This window comes from Haliotis rufescens, unplaced genomic scaffold (genome assembly GCF_023055435.1).
Source record: "Haliotis rufescens isolate VD_foot unplaced genomic scaffold, xgHalRufe1.0.p SCAF_39, whole genome shotgun sequence".
Taxonomy (NCBI): Eukaryota; Metazoa; Mollusca; class Gastropoda; order Lepetellida; family Haliotidae; genus Haliotis; species Haliotis rufescens.
Window position 1 is genome coordinate 3,459,412 of NW_025964101.1, and position 18,716 is coordinate 3,478,127.

Consider the following 18,716-nt stretch of genomic DNA (forward strand, 5'->3'; position numbering starts at 1 on the left):
ACATCAAGTCATTATTGTACCAGACACAATATATCGAATATATACTGAGAAAGATTTTCCCATAGAGAAAGTTGGTCACTCATTCAGGGAAAACCAATGTCAGTTGGTAACTGGTTCCTTTTCACAAAGCGATCTTAGCGCAAAGACTACCTTAACTCCCATTCTTTGACACAGCCATCGGTAGTCGTAGTGCTGAGATAGTTTCGTGAAATGTGGCCCTGACTGTTAACAGGTTTGAAGGACAAAGGGAGGTAACCCCGAAGCATCTGTGACTTGCTGGAAAACTCGACACTTTCCTCTGCATGCATCCGAGTATCTTTACAAATCAAATATGGTTGATAATCGTCACAGGAAAACTCGACACTTCTCCCGACTCCTTCACATGATTGTTAGTAAATAGTAGTGGAACACTCGCGCCATTAACTACGCAAATCTATACAACAGGGACACCGCTTACCATGCTTACAGTTTCCGATAATACTCAATCTTGTCCGTGTTAAAACAAGTTGGTACTAAGCTCAGCCCAATAAACTCATTAACGACAACAAATATTTCATCTTTGGTTTGGACGAGTAAGCAAATAACATGAAAAGCACACACAAAAACTGAAACTATTTGGCACAGCAAACACAGGGCTAGTAAAAGGTCCAACAAAGCCAACATAACAAAGAAATAACAAAATACACGTGGATCAGTCTTGCCTTACTTCCTCTCTGTTGGGAGGCTTAGGATTTTGTATTGAGACCAGATATTTTTCAGCAACAGCTGCAAAAGCAGATAGTTTTTTTAACTTAAACCATGAGCCCAAAACAACTTTCTAAAAAACAACTTGCAACAATGTAATTATTGTGGAAGACAATTTCTTTTTTCCCCAACAATATAAAGCATAACAATTTTTTCAAGAATATTTTTGTCCAGGCACAATTTTGCTTGTATTTCATGTAGTTTTACCAACCATTCTGTTCATCGCTGCAGTAAAACTGACGATGAAAGCTTTTTAATGATCCCTGAAAGCTGATGCTGTTGGATGAAACATTGTGGACTTTTAACCCTCCCCAACCTGCAGGAATTAAGATATTTATCTGACACGTTTGAAATGCTCCATCCACAAGACCTGATCGAGCTAATCAAGACCTCCTGAAACAAACTTCAAAAAGATTTCATTGTTTACACAACAATGAATGATAGATGTTGCCTTAATGATAAACATGATAAATACCGGTATGATAAACACTATGAAAATGACAATCAGGAATCACTTACCCCAAGTACTGAAGTTCTATATAGTGAAGCACAATGAGGGTGTTATTGCTTTCTCAATTGCATACAGATGACGAACAGTTTAAAATGATTAACAGCATGGAAGCTGATTGGTTCTGGGCTAGACGATGGGAAACAGTATCACTACCAAGTTGCTATTGCTTACTCCCTGAAGTACACGTAGGAATACACACATGGAAGCATAGACCGTCTTCCAGCCCCGAGAGGACAAACTAAACAGCAAATAGACTCAAATCTAGAATGATTTGGCAAGGCCAGATTGCCTCAGTTCTGAAATTAATTGTTCTTGGCTCTAATTGGATTTTAGGTTTTAATTTGTAGATATAAATTTTTAAGTAAGATAACTTTATTTCTGGGACTAAATGTTACACAGAGTCTAATGATATCACAGCAGCTTCCCCAGCTAGAATGAGTGAGTTGGGTTTAACGCCACTTTCACAGTATTCCAGTTATCATGGTTATATCAAGGCGTGTCAGCTTAATGTGGGAAGAAAGCCGGAAGTGATGCAGGTCTCAGATGTTTACCACTTTGGTGAAACCCATGAGCACGGGTATGGTGCTGACAAACCTAGAAACATAATTGGGCGAACCGGAATTCGAACTCACAATCACAGGTTTCTGGGGTGCGCAAGGGATGCAACTCTGCATATCGATTCACGGCGCCGTCCGTGCCCCCCCACCCCCAGCTAGAATGAGGTGGAGGGACTGAATGGATCTATGATAGACAAGCATGTGATATTGCTGGAATATTGTTAAAAGCAGTGTAAAACCATAGTCACTCACTCACTTAAATAGTTAAAACTGTGAAACCTCGTTTATCCAGACACACTTAGACTGGGAATCAGTAAGTCAGAGTTATGTCCCTTGCCAAACTTCATGGTGATTGTCAGCACAAGACATGAGTGATGAGTTGAATCATTCACAACCAGACACAGTGCCAGGAAACGTAATTAGGTGGCAATTCAAGATAAGAACATTAAATCTTCGAAATACCTAGTTGTACATGACCAGTGTGATCGGACCTCACTTGGTCTGCAGTAAAGCAACTCTGAAGATCCCAACACATGACACATTATCAAGCCCTCTAACTTACGTTTGTCTTATTGTTGTTAGGGAGCCAAGCGGCTGCCGCTAACATGAATATCTTAGGAGCCAAACCTAAGTTTTTAGGGGCCAACATATAGCTAAAGCAGTTAGTGTCACCAGTTATGTTTACTTTTAGGTAGCCAAGTGGCGAGCAGTAGAAACATTTAGGTCGCCAATCATAGATTTAAGTCACATTTGGCAACCAAAATGGCCGCAACTTAGAGGGCTGATTAGTTAGAACCACACCAAGCTGCCCAAGATGTGCAGTAATAAATTCCCGATCTGGCACCGAAGCAAGCAAGCAGGGTGTGGTATACCTTCAGCGATGTTGCCCCTGGGCATGATAGTGACAACACGTACCAGGGTAGGTGTATCAGATACCTACTCACACCACACGATGAGGAGACAGATCTTCACAACATTGCACAGACCTCAAGGTTCATCTGTCTTATCCGACAGCCACCTCCATAACACACGATTGTCTTACCAGCGAGCGAGTGAGTGAGTGGGTGGTGTTTTACTCCGCTTTTAGCAATATTCCAGCAATATCACGGCGGGGGACACCAGAAATGGGCTTCACACATTGTACCCATGTCGGGAATCAAACCCGGGTCTTCGGCGTGACGAGCGAACGCTTTAACCACTAGGCTACCCGAGTGAGCGAGTGAGTGTGTGAGTTAGTTTTACGCATCTTTGAGCAATATTCCAGCAATATCACAGCGGGGGACACCAGAAATGGGCTTCACACATTGTACTGGTTGTCTCACCAAGCAATAGAAGAATCTTGATAACCTGGTCACTGGAAACCATGTTTAGGGCAATGAAATGTTTCATGAAGAACTTCTTTACAAAAGCAGAAAGGCTTGAGAAAAAAGTGTTTGAACTTCTGCCTTGAAGAAGTTAAAGCATGACGATGCTCGCTGAAAACTCTTAAATGATACTTTCTTATACTCTGCAACACACAGAACACCTTAACATGGACACATGGCAGTACCAACAGACCTCGAAACTTTGTGGTCAGACATTGGTGCTTCACACAGATACTCAACTTCATCACCCACCACAAATTCATAAAAATGATTACCATATTTGGAAACCTAACAATCACAGTTTCATGATCAATTCCTGGGTAAGCAACAGCAATACACACAGGTAAATAAGAACAAACTATCCCCAAACCTATTTTGTTTAGAGAACCATTGACTCCCCCTTTAATGCCGGATCGTTCATTTGTTGCACACTCAGCAATATTCCAGCTACACAACTGCAGTCTGTAAACATGGCAAATAATCAAGTTTGGACTAGACAATCCAGTGACTGATATGACTAATGACACACAATCCACCAAGTCCCTAAGCCTGACTACCTGAACCATTCAGTCCCCTGTTATGACCATGTTGCTAGGCCCTATTCTAACATGGAATCTCTACGGGGCAGTGTTTGAAATGAAACAAATGTCAGGCCGCCATCAATACCAACAGATTTTAGAAGCTGCAGGCCCTGACTCAACTCTTCAGGCCCTCATTTAAACAACTGCAGCTTATTGTGGACAAATATCTCCACACCTAAATTTACTGCTGACCAAAAGGACCCATACAAATGTGAAACTACGGGCCCGACAAGATCTACCTGCCATGGGCCTATGAGCAGGCACTTACAGAGCTCCAGATAAGCTGTGTATCTGCGTAAAATATGCATCAGAAATGCAGAAATACACAGTAAAATAAAATCCAAGCGTATCAAATACGCAACAAACATTACAGATACGCTACAAAAATCAAACTTGTGCGTATCATCAAAATATTGTGAAGTAACCCTGCGTATTCGATTAGCAAATCAGCAACTTATTTTGAAATTATAAACGGGCATTCCGTCAACCTTGCCTAACTCCACAATGACAGCTACATCATGATCATTTGCCATCACACCTTCTTGTGGAAGTATCATTGTATTTTTGAGTCCTAAAAGTAAAAAGCTCTCAAACCCACACGACACCAGTTTGCAGGGACTAGATGAATAGTGATTTTAAATATTTAACTTAAATACCCACATGTGTAAAAACTAGTGGGTAACAGAAATTTGAATACCCAGATAGAATTACTGATACCCAATGATTTTAAAATGCATGGGTAAAATACCCACAACACCAAAAGCTTATCTGGAGCTCTGGCTTATTTCGAACACTGCCACGGGGTGTATACTTATAGCAGATACTACAGTGAACACAACACGTCCTGTTCCCTGGCTGAACACATAAGGCACTAAAATACCACAGAGAAGTTGATTATTGCAAGATATCACTGAGTGGTACCGTTGTCAACATTCAATAATACTGTACAGACATGAATATAAAACGGCTATATCCACACAACAACGATAAATCAACAATGTTAGTCACACGTCCTTATAAATAGATATCTATATATATGTCATAAATAGCACTGCAACTTGTTGTGCAAAAATGGTCAATCATAAATAGTTCTCACAACGTGTACAAAAATGGATTTCAAATTAATCATGTTAATATTGTGTAGACACAGATTCATTTGCCAATCCTTATGGTGACCTGATAAAAGATGCTTGGATAAATGTAGAACAGTTTCAATTTTGTTCGAAAAATAAATAAAAGAAAACATTATTTATCTTAATCCATTTTGATTTTGAATATTTTCCTCATAAATATTCCATACTTCCAAGATACTCCAAACTCTCAGTCCCATATTACACTTATGTCATTTCCTGACAGAAGGATCCCACGTGTCTGTAGTCATGGCATTCCGTGGAAAATGTCTCTAAATTTTTGCATCACTTCCTGTTTGTGCAGCATTCCCTTTGGAACGTAAATGCATGAGTGTTTGTTTTTAAACGTCGCAGTCAGCAATATTCCAGCAATATTTCAGCGACCTGTAAAGAATCAAGTCTGGACCAGACAATCCATTGATTGACATCATGAGAATCAATCAACACAATTGAGATGCGATGACATGCAATTAACCAAGTCATCAAGCCTGACCACCCGATCCATTTTTCGCCTCTTACGACCAGCATAGGTTGCTGGGGACCTATGTTATTACCCATAATGCCAACAGGTCCATAAACGCATGTGGACACACAGACAGAGATACTGAGTGACACAATGCTCTGTTGGAAATGAGACTAACACAACAACTGCAACACTTTTTGGGACTGAACCGCTGTATAAAGCGATCTTAGCACTAAGGTGATCTTTGCACTAAGGTGATCGTAACATCCACGCCTTAACATAGACTTAAAACAGTTGTAGCGCTAAGGTTGTTTTGTACAATGGCACCCAGGTAATTAACAATTCCACAAGGGTCCCCTTACACAAAGCGATCTAGCAGTACGCCTATCGTAAACCTGTGTTAAAATATCGGAATTATGATCATCTTAACGCTAAGATCACTTTGAGAAACGGGACCCTGATCAAAGGTCAAACCTTAAACAGCGTTCCACTATAGGGTATTATTTGCGACATCAGACACCTGCAAACATACACTGTGACTCCATTGAGAGTGTTCTACAAGTTCACATCACATCCTGCATGATGCTTATAAGATGAATGAATACGAACACCAGCTTTCCTCCATTCTTCTGCATTTCGCAATTGCACGTCTGCTGGAGAACTGTGGGTTTGGTCTGGTTCAGTTTTCACTATTGCCATCAGTTCACGGTCGCGTTTTCGTTGCCTCTCTTTCCGCTTCCGCAACCGATTCTGGATGCGTATTCGTTCCTTCTTCATCAATGCCTGTTCATCGTCTCTTTCTTTCAAAATGGCCCGTTCTTTTTTCACTCGTTCCCTTTCTCTCAACATGAAATTCATCCATTTTAGAGGATTTTCTTGTTTCAATTTTTCCCTATAAGCAGAGTATGGACCTCGGCCAACTGGATAATTACTTGGGCGGACAAATTCCACGTAATTTTCCAAGATTCTTCCTGCAATAGAAAGGCAATTTCAGAGAATGTATTCCTGCAGACTAGCAAATAACACACCAAGAAAAAGAAACTAAAATTTGGATAAATCACATAGCAGAAGAAAGGAGTTTTGTTTGAATTTTGGCGTGATTTTAATGGCTCATGCTTACTGCAGGAATACTGAGAGTTCACTGGGACAAACATTCTCTGAAACTGACTTTCTGATGAGGGAGAAGTGTGTGAGAAGAACCTGTGGTGATCCTTGCTTCTGCTGTGTAAAACATCCCGTTAAAACAACAGAAACAGTATCTAGATCATGGACACAAAACAAACAGCAACACTGCCTCAAGAACATCCTGTGCACAAACAATGGGCTGATGGAACACAGCAGATTACAGCACCAGACATGTTCAATTCACTATCAGGAATATACTCATGGAGTTAAATTTAACTTGTCCACAGCTCATTTTGGACAAGAACGTTTTGTGAAATAACTAGGATATGCGAGGAATAGGTTGTCCCAGACCTTGACCAGCCTCAAACCAGTAGCTATGTCTGTCCCTCAACATTGGATGTCACAAAACGCTTCCCTCGCGCATCGATACATGTCACAATGCCATCTGTACCAGGTACACACGTTGCTGATAACTGAAGCATCACAAAATGCTTACCTCACGTATCGATACATGTCACAATACCATCTGTACCAGGTACAGACGTTGCTGATAACTGAAGCGTCACAAAATGCTTACCTCACGTATCGATACATGTCACAATACCATCTGTATCAGGTACACACGTTGCTGATAACTGAAGTGTCACGATACGCTTGCCTCACATATCGATACATGTCACAATACCATCTGTACCAGGTACACATATGTAGTTGATAACTGAAGCGTCACGATAAGCTTGCCTCACGTATCGATACATGTCACAATACCATCTGTATCAGGTACACATATGTAGTTGATAACTGAAGCGTCACGATTAGCTTGCCTCACGTATCGATACATGTCACAATACCATCTGTATCAGGTACACATGTAGCTGATGACTGGCGTGTCACAATACGCTTGCCTCACATATCGATACATGTCGCAATACCATCTGTACCTGAGTCAATACCGTCTGTACCAGGTACACACACGTAGCTGATAACTGAAGCGTCACAATACACTTGCCTCACGTATCGATACATGTCGCGATACCTGAGTCAATACCATGTGTATCGGGTACCCAATTTGCACCATCTTCCCCTGTTTCTCTGCTCCATGTGACCTGGGTATCTAGCGGTTGTTGCAATCAACCAGTTTGTGTTTAACTCACATGACTAGTAAATATAGGTTTGTTCTGATACGTTTATGTAATCAGATATATCCCTTTGAATGTGACAGGCTGTACCGCTGTCCCAAATAGTTATCAGACTGGGTTACTACAAAACCTGGTATATATTACTTTTTGAAAATCAATAAAGAACTAAAACTTGAGTTCCTACAAGGTTAGATGTACCGTGTATCGTATTGTCAGGGCAAACTGGTGATGCATCGCTCCATTAGCATGATTAGTGAATCTTGACATCTCTAGATGAGACATCAATATGGTCTAACAACACACATGTATAGTGTATGTATCTATCTGGCTTGCCAGTACTTGTTCTCAGGGGCACAATCGTAGCATGTCCACGGAAGCCTTTTGGCTGCAACTTGAGATGACTCTGAACGTCTCATTTACACATCAAGGGTAAATATTGCTGACACTGTATGGCCAACAGTATACAGAGGTGATGTTAAGTGAGAGGATCACGACCTTACTATGTCAGACATCAGCTCCTTGAGTACTGACTGCAAGTTTCCAAATACAGGTTGTAATAGCACAACAGTACAACCACTTTCAGATGGCAGTAAGACAATGGTACAACCACATACATAGGATACAGGCAGCAGGACAATGGTACAACCACCTACTGGTGACAGTAAGACAATCATACAAACCCCATACAGGTGGCAGCAGTACAATCATACAACCACATACAGGTGGCAGCAGTACAATCGTACAACCCCATACAGGTGGCAGCAGTACAACCATACAACCACATACAGGTGGCAGCAGTACAATCATACAAACCCCATACAGGTGGTAGCAGTACAATCGTACAACCACATACAGGTGGCAGCAGTACAACCATACAACCCCATACAGGTGGCAGCAGTACAATCGTACAACCCCATACAGGTGGCAGCAGTACAATCGTACAACCACATACAGGTGGCAGCAGTACAATCGTACAACCACATACAGGTGGCAGCAGTACAATCGTACAACCCCATACAGGTGGTAGCAGTACAATCGTACAACCACATACAGGTGGCAGCAGTACAACCATACAACCACATACAGGTGGCAGCAGTACAATCGTACAACCCCATACAGGTGGCAGCAGTACAATCGTACAACCACATACAGGTGGTAGCAGTACAATCGTACAACCCCATACAGGTGGTAGCAGTACAGTAGTACAACCACATACAGGTGGTAGCAGTACAATCGTACAACCACATACATGTGGCAGCGGTACAGTCGTACAACCACATACAGGTGGCAGCAGTACAATCGTACAACCACATACAGGTGGTAGCAGTACAATCGTACAACCACATACAGGTGGTAGCAGTACAATCGTACAACCACATACATGTGGCAGCAGTACAATGGTACAACCACATACATGTGGCAGCAGTACAATCGTACAACCACATACAGGTGGCAGCAGTACAATCGTACAACCACATACAGGTGGCAGCAGTACAATCGTACAACCAGCTGGCAACAGTATAATCGTACAACCACCTACAGGTGGCAGCAGTACAATCGTACAACCACATACAGGTGGCAGCAGTACAATCGTACAACCACATACAGGTGGTAGCTGTACAATCGTACAACCCCATACAGGTGGTATCAGTACAATCGTACAACCACATACAGGTGGTAGCAGTACAATCGTACAACCCCATACAGGTGGTAGCAGTACAGTAGTACAACCACATACAGGTGGCAGCAGTACAATCATACAAACCCCATACAGGTGGTAGCAGTACAATCGTACAACCACATACAGGTGGCAGCAGTACAACCATACAACCCCATACAGGTGGCTGCAGTACAATCGTACAACCCCATACAGGTGGCAGCAGTACAATCGTACAACCACATACAGGTGGCAGCAGTACAATCGTACAACCACATACAGGTGGCAGCAGTACAATCGTACAACCCCATACAGGTGGTAGCAGTACAATCGTACAACCACATACAGGTGGCAGCAGTACAACCATACAACCACATACAGGTGGCAGCAGTACAATCGTACAACCCCATACAGGTGGCAGCAGTACAATCGTACAACCACATACAGGTGGTAGCAGTACAATCGTACAACCCCATACAGGTGGTAGCAGTACAGTAGTACAACCACATACAGGTGGTAGCAGTACAATCGTACAACCACATACATGTGGCAGCGGTACAGTCGTACAACCACATACAGGTGGCAGCAGTACAATCGTACAACCACATACAGGTGGTAGCAGTACAATCGTACAACCACATACAGGTGGTAGCAGTACAATCGTACAACCACATACATGTGGCAGCAGTACAATCGTACAACCACATACATGTGGCAGCAGTACAATCGTACAACCACATACAGGTGGCAGCAGTACAATCGTACAACCACATACAGGTGGCAGCAGTACAATCGTACAACCAGCTGGCAACAGTATAATCGTACAACCACCTACAGGTGGCAGCAGTACAATCGTACAACCACATACAGGTGGCAGCAGTACAATCGTACAACCACATACAGGTGGTAGCAGTACAATCGTACAACCCCATACAGGTGGTATCAGTACAATCGTACAACCACATACAGGTGGTAGCAGTACAATCGTACAACCACATACATGTGGCAGCAGTACAATCGTACAACCACATATAGGTGGCAGCAGTACAATCGTACAACCTCAACAGGTGGCAGCAGTACAATCGTACAACCTCAACAGATGGTAGCAGTACAATCGTACAACCACATACATGTGGCAGCAGTACAATCGTACAACCAGCTGGCAACAGTATAATCGTACAACCACATACAGGTGGCAGCAGTACAATCGTACAACCACATACAGGTGGCAGCAGTACAATCGTACAACCACATACAGGTGGCAGCAGTACAATCGTACAACCACATACAGGTGGCAGCAGTACAATCGTACAACCACATACGGGTGGCAGCAGTACAATCGTACAACCACATACAGGTGGCAGCAGTACAATCGTACAACCACATACAGGTGGCAGCAGTACAATCGTACAACCACATACGGGTGGCAGCAGTACAATCGTACAACCACATACGGGTGGCAGCAGTACAATCGTACAACCACATACGGGTGGCAGCAGTACAATCGTACAACCACATACGGGTGGCAGCAGTACAATCGTACAACCACATACGGGTGGCAGCAGTACAATCGTACAACCACATACAGGTGGCAGCAGTACAATCGTACAACCACATACGGGTGGCAGCAGTACAATTGTACAACCAGCTGGCAACAGTATAATCGTACAACCACATACAGGTGGCAGCAGTACAACCGTACAACCACCTACAGGTGGTAGCAGTACAATCATACAACCACATACAGGTAGCAGCAGCACAATCGTACAACCACATACAGGTGGCAGCAGTACAATCGTACAACCACATACAGGTGGTAGCAGTACAATCATAGAACCAAGTGGCAGCAGCACAATCGTACAACCAGCTGGCAACAGTAGTATCGTACAACCACCTACAAGTGACAGCAGTACAATCGTACAACCCATACAGGTGGCAGCAGTACAATCATACAACCAGCTGGCAGCAGTACAATTGTACAACCAGATGACAGCAGTACAATCGTACAACCACATACAGGTGGCAGCAGTACAATTTTACAACCAGATGACAGCAGTACAATTGTACAACCACCTACAGGTGGACACAACATAAGAGTTCCTCTCTTCTATGCATAATCCAATCAGCGGTCAAGTTTTGTTATGAAAAGAAGACCCTACCTCGTCCAGAGTTTCCTGGCTGCGTCCGCCGTGCCCCGAAGACGGCCCCCGGACTGAGCTGGCCGCTAGTGGAAGCAATGGGGGAGGAACTGGCGGACATTGTGTGGGTGGGTTCATTGAAGTTCTGTGGAAACACGGGGGATCCGTAGCCAGGCATGGGCAGACCGGCAGTGTTCTGGTGGATCATGACTGGATAGAGGGATGAGGATGCTGCTGCCGCCAGGTTTTCGGCCACGATCTGATCTTCCGAGGCCTCGTGCCCCTCTGCCTGAGGGTCGTCTACAAATGGGACATATCAAATCAGGAACAATTCTCAAAATTATCAACAATCATGCTTCTTTGTTCTTAGCTTTACACTTTGTTTCAACTGTGTATCAGTAGGATCAGTATTAAGGAAATGTGGACCGTAGTTATCTTTAACTTAAGAATCGTTTGGCAATTATGTTCATTTTATTTTACATCCTATTGACCAAAATTGGCAGACCCTGAATTCCACTCATATTAGTCATCAAGACACACGGTCAGACCAAAGATGCTATATGTTAATATTATTCAGGCACATGAATACTTACATGTCTCTTGGTCTGCGTCGCGAGCAGCTCGGTTCCAGTCAAGCTGATCGAACAGGCTCTCATCCTCAATCACTTCCTCTTTCACTCGGCTTAGATCAATACTGTCTGCTAACGACTGCCCCTCACTCTTCTCAGGGGGATCCTTTATAGAGTCTATATGTTTGGACGAATCATCTGAAAACTGTCTCTGAGATGCACCTTGGCCATTGCGACCAAAACGAGATGGAGTCTCGTTTGACCCAGATAATCGAGTGTGGATTTCAACGTCATTATCAGTCTGAGCTGGGGTAGCCAATCCCTGCTTCTCGAGTTCATTACTTATCCTCCGGGCCAGCTTGGAGGCAGAAGCACCAAGAGTATATTGCGAACGTAACGAAGGACTGTCATGGTGGTCACGCCTCTCCCCGTCTCGGCTTCGACTAGGTGGGGAGACGTCAGGAGAGGGTTTGGAGGAGAGGTCATGTAAATGTCGTTTCCGCCTTGAAACGGACCGTTCGGGGTTTTGACAGTGGAGGGAAGGGGAGGTACCTGGCTCACGATTTGGAACATTTCCAGATACCGAACCTGTTTCCGATCCTGCAGAGAGCGACTGTGAACTCTCTCGAGATGCGGAACGACCTTGACCTACATCGGTCTGGAATGTGGAAAGGTCGATACCTATAGTGTCTTTGGCAGACTGGATCTTGAGGTCAAGAGCATTGCACTGCCTCGATGTCCTCACCGTGGTCCTAGCTGGCTGGGCGTGGAAGCTATTGCTGACAAACATTGCTTGGGACTCGTCCTCATTCTTGCACACTTGTTCATTAACAACATAGTCATATTTCTGTTGGCTGTCAATATTGAGATAGATGTGTCCGATAATCTCAATGTTCTTTTCAAACTCCACATATCCATGACACAAGGACTGCAGAGATTTCACAAGGGAAGCGATGAACCGAGTGGTTGTGTCGTCGTTCATTGTTCTCACATCGTCTAGTCACTCTGTGCTCTTACGGGTGTCAAAGGTCACTCTGAAATTGAGAGAATCAATGCTTATTCCCATAATTTTCAAATGTACAAATATTTTTTTTCTGGGAGTGTTTCTCCCAACTTCCAAAACTTGATACTGTTGCAGTTGACCTGTCAAAACATAAGAACCACAACCTTCACCATGTTCACATCACATTGTCCCTCTTGATCTACAGGTTATGATAAAGTTGTCAGAGTATATGGTTTGTTTGTTCTTTAACCCCGCTCTCAACGATTCCAGCTACATGACAGCAGCCTGTCCATAATCAAGTCTGGACCAGACAATCCAGTGATTGATAATGTGAACATTGATCCACACAATTAGGATACAATGACATACATCAACCAAGTCAGCAAGCCTGACCACCGATCCCCTCGGTCGCCTCTAATGACAAACATAGCCGCCTTTTACGACAAGCATGGGATCTTCATGAGATATTGTGGATGCTATATTAAATAAATTCTAAATAAATAAATGTAGCTCCGTCATGAACATACGGGTGGGTAGGGTAGCCTAGTGGTTAAAGCGTCCACTTGTCACCCCGAAGACCTGGGTTTGATTTTCCACACGGGTACAATGTGTAAAGCCTATTTGTGGCGTCCCCTGCCATTATATTGCTAGAAACAGCATAAAAACATACTCTCTAACATACATGCTTAGATTTTGCTGTTTGCATTTTTGAGTGTTTGTGTCTGCTTTCATTTTCAGATAATAAAGTCACACAGAGAAATCTACAGGTATTCCGGGCGATCGACACCAGATCATCCTGTTTGCATATTGTGAACAGGAATTACGAAAGAAGTCCAGTCAGAATTTGATCAGAAAAAAGGTCATGTGTTCATGGTGTTCCCATCCTGTTTGCATAGCACAAGCTAATGGACTCACACACTACATAGTGTGAGTATGGTTTTACGCCGCTTTTAGCAATATTCCAGCAATATCACAGCAGTGGACACCAGAAATGGGATTCACACATTGTACCCATATGGGCAATCGAACCCAGGTCTTCGGTGTGCCGAATGAATGCTTTAACCACTAGGCTACCTCACACAATACATAAACCTGTTGTCAAATAACAATCAGTACCACAACATGAGGCCGTGTGTGAAGTAAAGCATGGAGGGGCTCTTGTCTTAACCATGAAAATCCCATAACAAAAATAAAAAAATTAAAAATTAAAAAAATACATTCTGTTCCCCCATGCCCCTCACATCATTTTACCTTCAAAGAAAAATTCTACCTGTAATCCCCACTTTAATTACTTGAAGACAATCAACATTTATCAATGTTTATGCTTGGATTCACTTCCAATTAAGTTAAGCATGTTTAGGGACATGGATGTCTTGAACAATACAACTCTGGCCTATGTTTTTATAAAAAATGTGGATGAAAATCTACAAATTAATTCATTGTGGCCTTATGTGATGATTAAATCAAAGAACTAACAAATAATAATATGCATACAATTCAAACACTATACATTTAAAATCACAAGGGCCTCTGATAATTATTAACACTGACACAATATGCACTTTTGGGAATATTATAAAAAATTGATTCCTATGGGGAAAGAAAGTGAAATGTGCACCTAAACTTGATTTGTCAAAAACATAAGAATTAATCATGCATTGGTGACACTGTAAGAGTCTCTAGAATGGGGACACTGATTCTAATTATATTTTACATTCATATTTTTTATGAGATCATCATGATCATGAAAATGATAAAGTAAACACACAAATTTGATAAATTGCATAAACATCACTGCTCATTGTGAATATGATTGACAGCACCTCCTTAAATCTTTTCCAGCTTAAGATACTTGGAAGGTCCCCACATACTTAGGGTTTCTTCACAAAATAATGTTTATTTAACCATATATACCTCACTTACCATGTTTGTTTCAGGACTATATGTTAGTGTAATGTCAAATGAACAACCAAGGAAATCTTTGGCTCTTTTCAAGTACATTGGTAGAAATTGCTATGTCTAAATACATAGAGTATCTTGTGTCTACATTCTCATCCTGGTTCAGTCACTTCGCGCCCTCATTTAATATACGAAGGGAGACAACTGGTCCGAGACTCAATTGCCCAGGCATGAACGATTTGACAAAATTGGCGCTGATATAATAAACTTTGTGGGTGATCTATTAAACGTCTAGTATACGTTTTTAGTAAAAAGAACCATCTGATAAGATCAATATGATTCCAGCTAGTTATGAAAACAAAGTCGATCAGCACACGGGCACTTGCAAAAATCGTTCGGGTCAACAAATCGAAAGCTTGTAAAATTAACAAAAATGCACGTCAAAAAGACATTATACCTCAACAGACTAAGCAATATACACGTAAACATACTGCAAAACTAGGTCTTACATGAGCAATATTATGCTTTGGTGGTTTTAAACGTGAGAATACTCCGCATTCCCCCATTTTCGTCAAATTCTTTTCAGCAGTCCTCCACACAAAAGAGTAACGGAACGGGGAATAATATGCCGGTTTTCATGCTACTAGACGACAACTAGCTAAAGGCAAGATTTGATTTAACGGTACTCTTTCGAGACCATGAAATTACGACAAAGAAAGAGTGTTTTATATCTCTCTTTTTATCACCATACTAATGGTATATCTGACGTTATCACTTCATTTATGCAGAAGCGGAAGTACACAATGTTATAACGTCGAGACAAGATATGTCTGTGGTTGTCCTTGTTTCGTCTGTTAGAATGTGTAACAGTTTTAGGCACATGTTGCATCATAGTTTATTTATTATCGGATATATAAATATTATTTCATAATTTTAATATTACATTTGGCTTCTGTTAAATTAAGCTACCTCATCCTTGAAAATTAGTTTTTATGCTTGTGTGTTTGTGTAACGCCACACTCAACCATATTCCAGCCATATGACGGCGGGCTGTAAATAATCGAGTCAGGACCATATGACCCAGTGACTGACATCCTGAGCATCGATCTACGCAATTAGGATACGATGACATAGATAATTTGTATTTCTAAATAAATCCTCTTGACTGTAAAAATGTACAAAATCGCATTATTGTAAGGTAAATTACATTTGTAAGGCATATATTAAGCGCAGGTTTGATTCAATCTCACCATAATACCATCACACCACATTACCACAGAAAGTCTCAGTTTCAATCGAACCACCGTCTTTCCGCTTTCCGGACTCTATGCACAAGACCTCGGAGCCTGTCCCCAATCGCAAACCTAATTAACAAGTGAACGTCTACAAATGATACAAAGCAACAAAACGTTTATGGCAAAACGGGGTAAAGCATTTCAGCAATAAATCTCAATCTCATCGCCAGACTTCTTATGAAATAGCCAGCTTACAGACATATAACTGTACCTGTCAGTGTCTGTTAATATATGTCATTATATTCATATTCGTGCCAAACGTGCTCTCCGTGTCTAGTTTTAGCGTGCCCAGCAGTTAAAACATATGAAGAAATGAACGTCAGTCATTTTGGGGTAATATAGTGCTAGCTATGGATACACAGGTGTATATTTTTGTTGTAATTTTTTGTAAATTGTTTTAATGAAATCATCCCTTATTGACAAGATATTAATATAATGCGTGAAATTTGTGCAGCGACGTGGAACATTATAGAAATCCCAGTTTCTGTTTTTCTCCTTCTGTCCATCACAAAGCTTGAGACGAAGCCAAAATACCAAGATGGTTGTGATAAGCATAACGTCCAACCCACTGCGCCCGTAAATCTCTGTCACTAACAACAACAACTTTTGTTAGTTAGTTAGGTGCTTGGATGATTTTCGCACCTGTTTTTTGCGAGTAAGAATGTTCTTTTTAAGAAGTCACATTACCAATTATTGTGTTTGTTTGTTTGTTGTTTATCGCCGCACACAGTAATATTCCATCTCCATGACGGCGGCCTGTAATTAAATCGAGCCTGGACCAGACAATCCATTGATTGACATCATGAGCATCGATCCACTCAATTGGGATTCGATGACATGCATCAACCAAGTCAGCGAGCTTGACCACCCGATCCCGTTAGTCGTCTTTTACAAGCATAGTTGCCATTTACAGCAAGCATTGGTTTGCTGAAGACCTATTCTTACCCGGATCTCCACGGTTCTAACGGCACGTCAGATAAAAGTTGCACACATCGGTTGAGGAGTTCTCAACACAACACGTACACTTTACAAGGGCCTACATCAAATACTAATATATGGCTGGTGTATGCACGTGTCAACTGCGTACTTTATATCATAATTTGGAAACACGTGTTGTCATTTCGAAATGAATTTCAAGTAGTGTTTGACAATAAGTCTGCAAGATAATAGTTTACCAGGCAAATCCAAGAGTTATGCCCCTTCTATTTTATTCCCCTTAATTGAAAATTTAAGGATGTTGGAAGGGGCATATGGATTTTGTGGACCATGACAGGAAGCGTGTTTCAGGGTACTTACTCGCATTTATCTGGATGTGGGCCTTCGGAGAAATTTGTAAAAATCGCGTTAGCTAAATTTTCACGGGGCCGTGAGGTTTCTGAAAGTGAATAAGAGTCGGGTGGGAAATATGAGTAATGGGGCAAGCGGGAAACAATGGGCGTGGCTTAGCGTCTATTGTCGTCTGCTCACTTTGCAAATGGTATTTAAAACTAAATATATAGAAAGAGGCGACTGTTAAATGACATAAGCATGTGTGTATAAGTTGCATTAATGAATAATCAGAGTCAGGTAACACATGTTTATCTTTGACATCATCAAGTTGGACGTTATAGGGCCGGGGTGTGAATATGGTGATGCAATATTGATTTGTCAGTCTGTTAAAATAAAACAAGATTGTAGTATGATGTGCAAGTCTCACTTTGAATTGTGTTTCTTCCTATTGTTGACCAGGGAGTCTGGTTCTGAAAAGGCACTTCATGCTTGTTGAACGAGACGACAAAAATGTGGATCTGTGAGACGACTGTGCAGTTACTGAGTTAGGCTGATGGTGCATCATCGTTCCCCACCAGGTGCATCATCGTTCCCCACCAGGTGCATCATCGTTCCCCACCAGGTGCATCATCGTTCCCCACCAGGTGCATCATCTCTCCCCACAAGGTGCATCATCGTTCCCCACAAGGTGCATCATCGTTCCCCACAAGGTGCATCATCTCTCCCCACAAGGTGCATCATCGTTCCCCACAAGGTGCATCATCGTTCCCCACAACGTGCATCATCGTTCCCCACAACGTGCATCATCGTTCCCCACAACGTGCATCATCGTTCCCCACCAGGTGCATCATCGTTCCCCACAAGGTGCATCATCGTTCCCCACAAGGTGCATCATCGTTCCCCACAAGGTGCATCAACGTTCCCCACCAGGTGCATCATCGTTCCCCACCAGGTGCATCATCGTTCCCCACAAGGTGGATCATCGTTCCCCACGAGGTGGATCATCGTTCCCCACAAGGTGCATCATCGTTCCCCACCAGGTGCATCATCGTTCCCCACCAGGTGGATCATCGTTCCCCACAAGGTGGATCATGCTTGCCACAATAATGGTTTGCCTGACCCTGACTCAAATAGTCCATTACATAGCCGGAACACTGCTGACTGTAGTGTTGTTTTACTCATTCCAATTAGAAGCACTTCAAGTGCATACCTGGTGGCAATACACACCTGAAAAAGGTTAACTTGGGTCTTTGACACGTTATCTTAAGGTGA

General features: G+C 42.3%; 1 protein-coding gene across 9 annotated transcripts in view; it reads right to left on the reverse strand.

The window, feature by feature from the left end:
- LOC124149189 (zinc finger protein 652-A-like) overlaps positions 1-15,517 on the reverse strand; it is an 80,568-nt gene extending 65,051 nt beyond the window's left edge. For 8 of the 9 annotated variants that reach the window (XM_046520614.2, XM_046520612.2, XM_046520615.2 and 5 more), the window contains exons 1-3: positions 15,390-15,517; positions 12,003-13,012; positions 11,431-11,709 (exon numbers count right to left, since the gene is read on the reverse strand). In XM_046520614.2, the coding sequence (XP_046376570.1) occupies positions 11,431-11,709; positions 12,003-12,960 (1,237 nt within the window). In that variant the 5' untranslated portion in view covers positions 12,961-13,012; positions 15,390-15,517. Of the gene's footprint in view, positions 1-4,469; positions 6,322-11,430; positions 11,710-12,002; positions 13,013-15,389 lie in introns of those variants that run through there. The other variant, XM_046520613.2, reaches the window with a different exon arrangement.
- Positions 15,518-18,716: the final 3,199 nt, after the last annotated feature.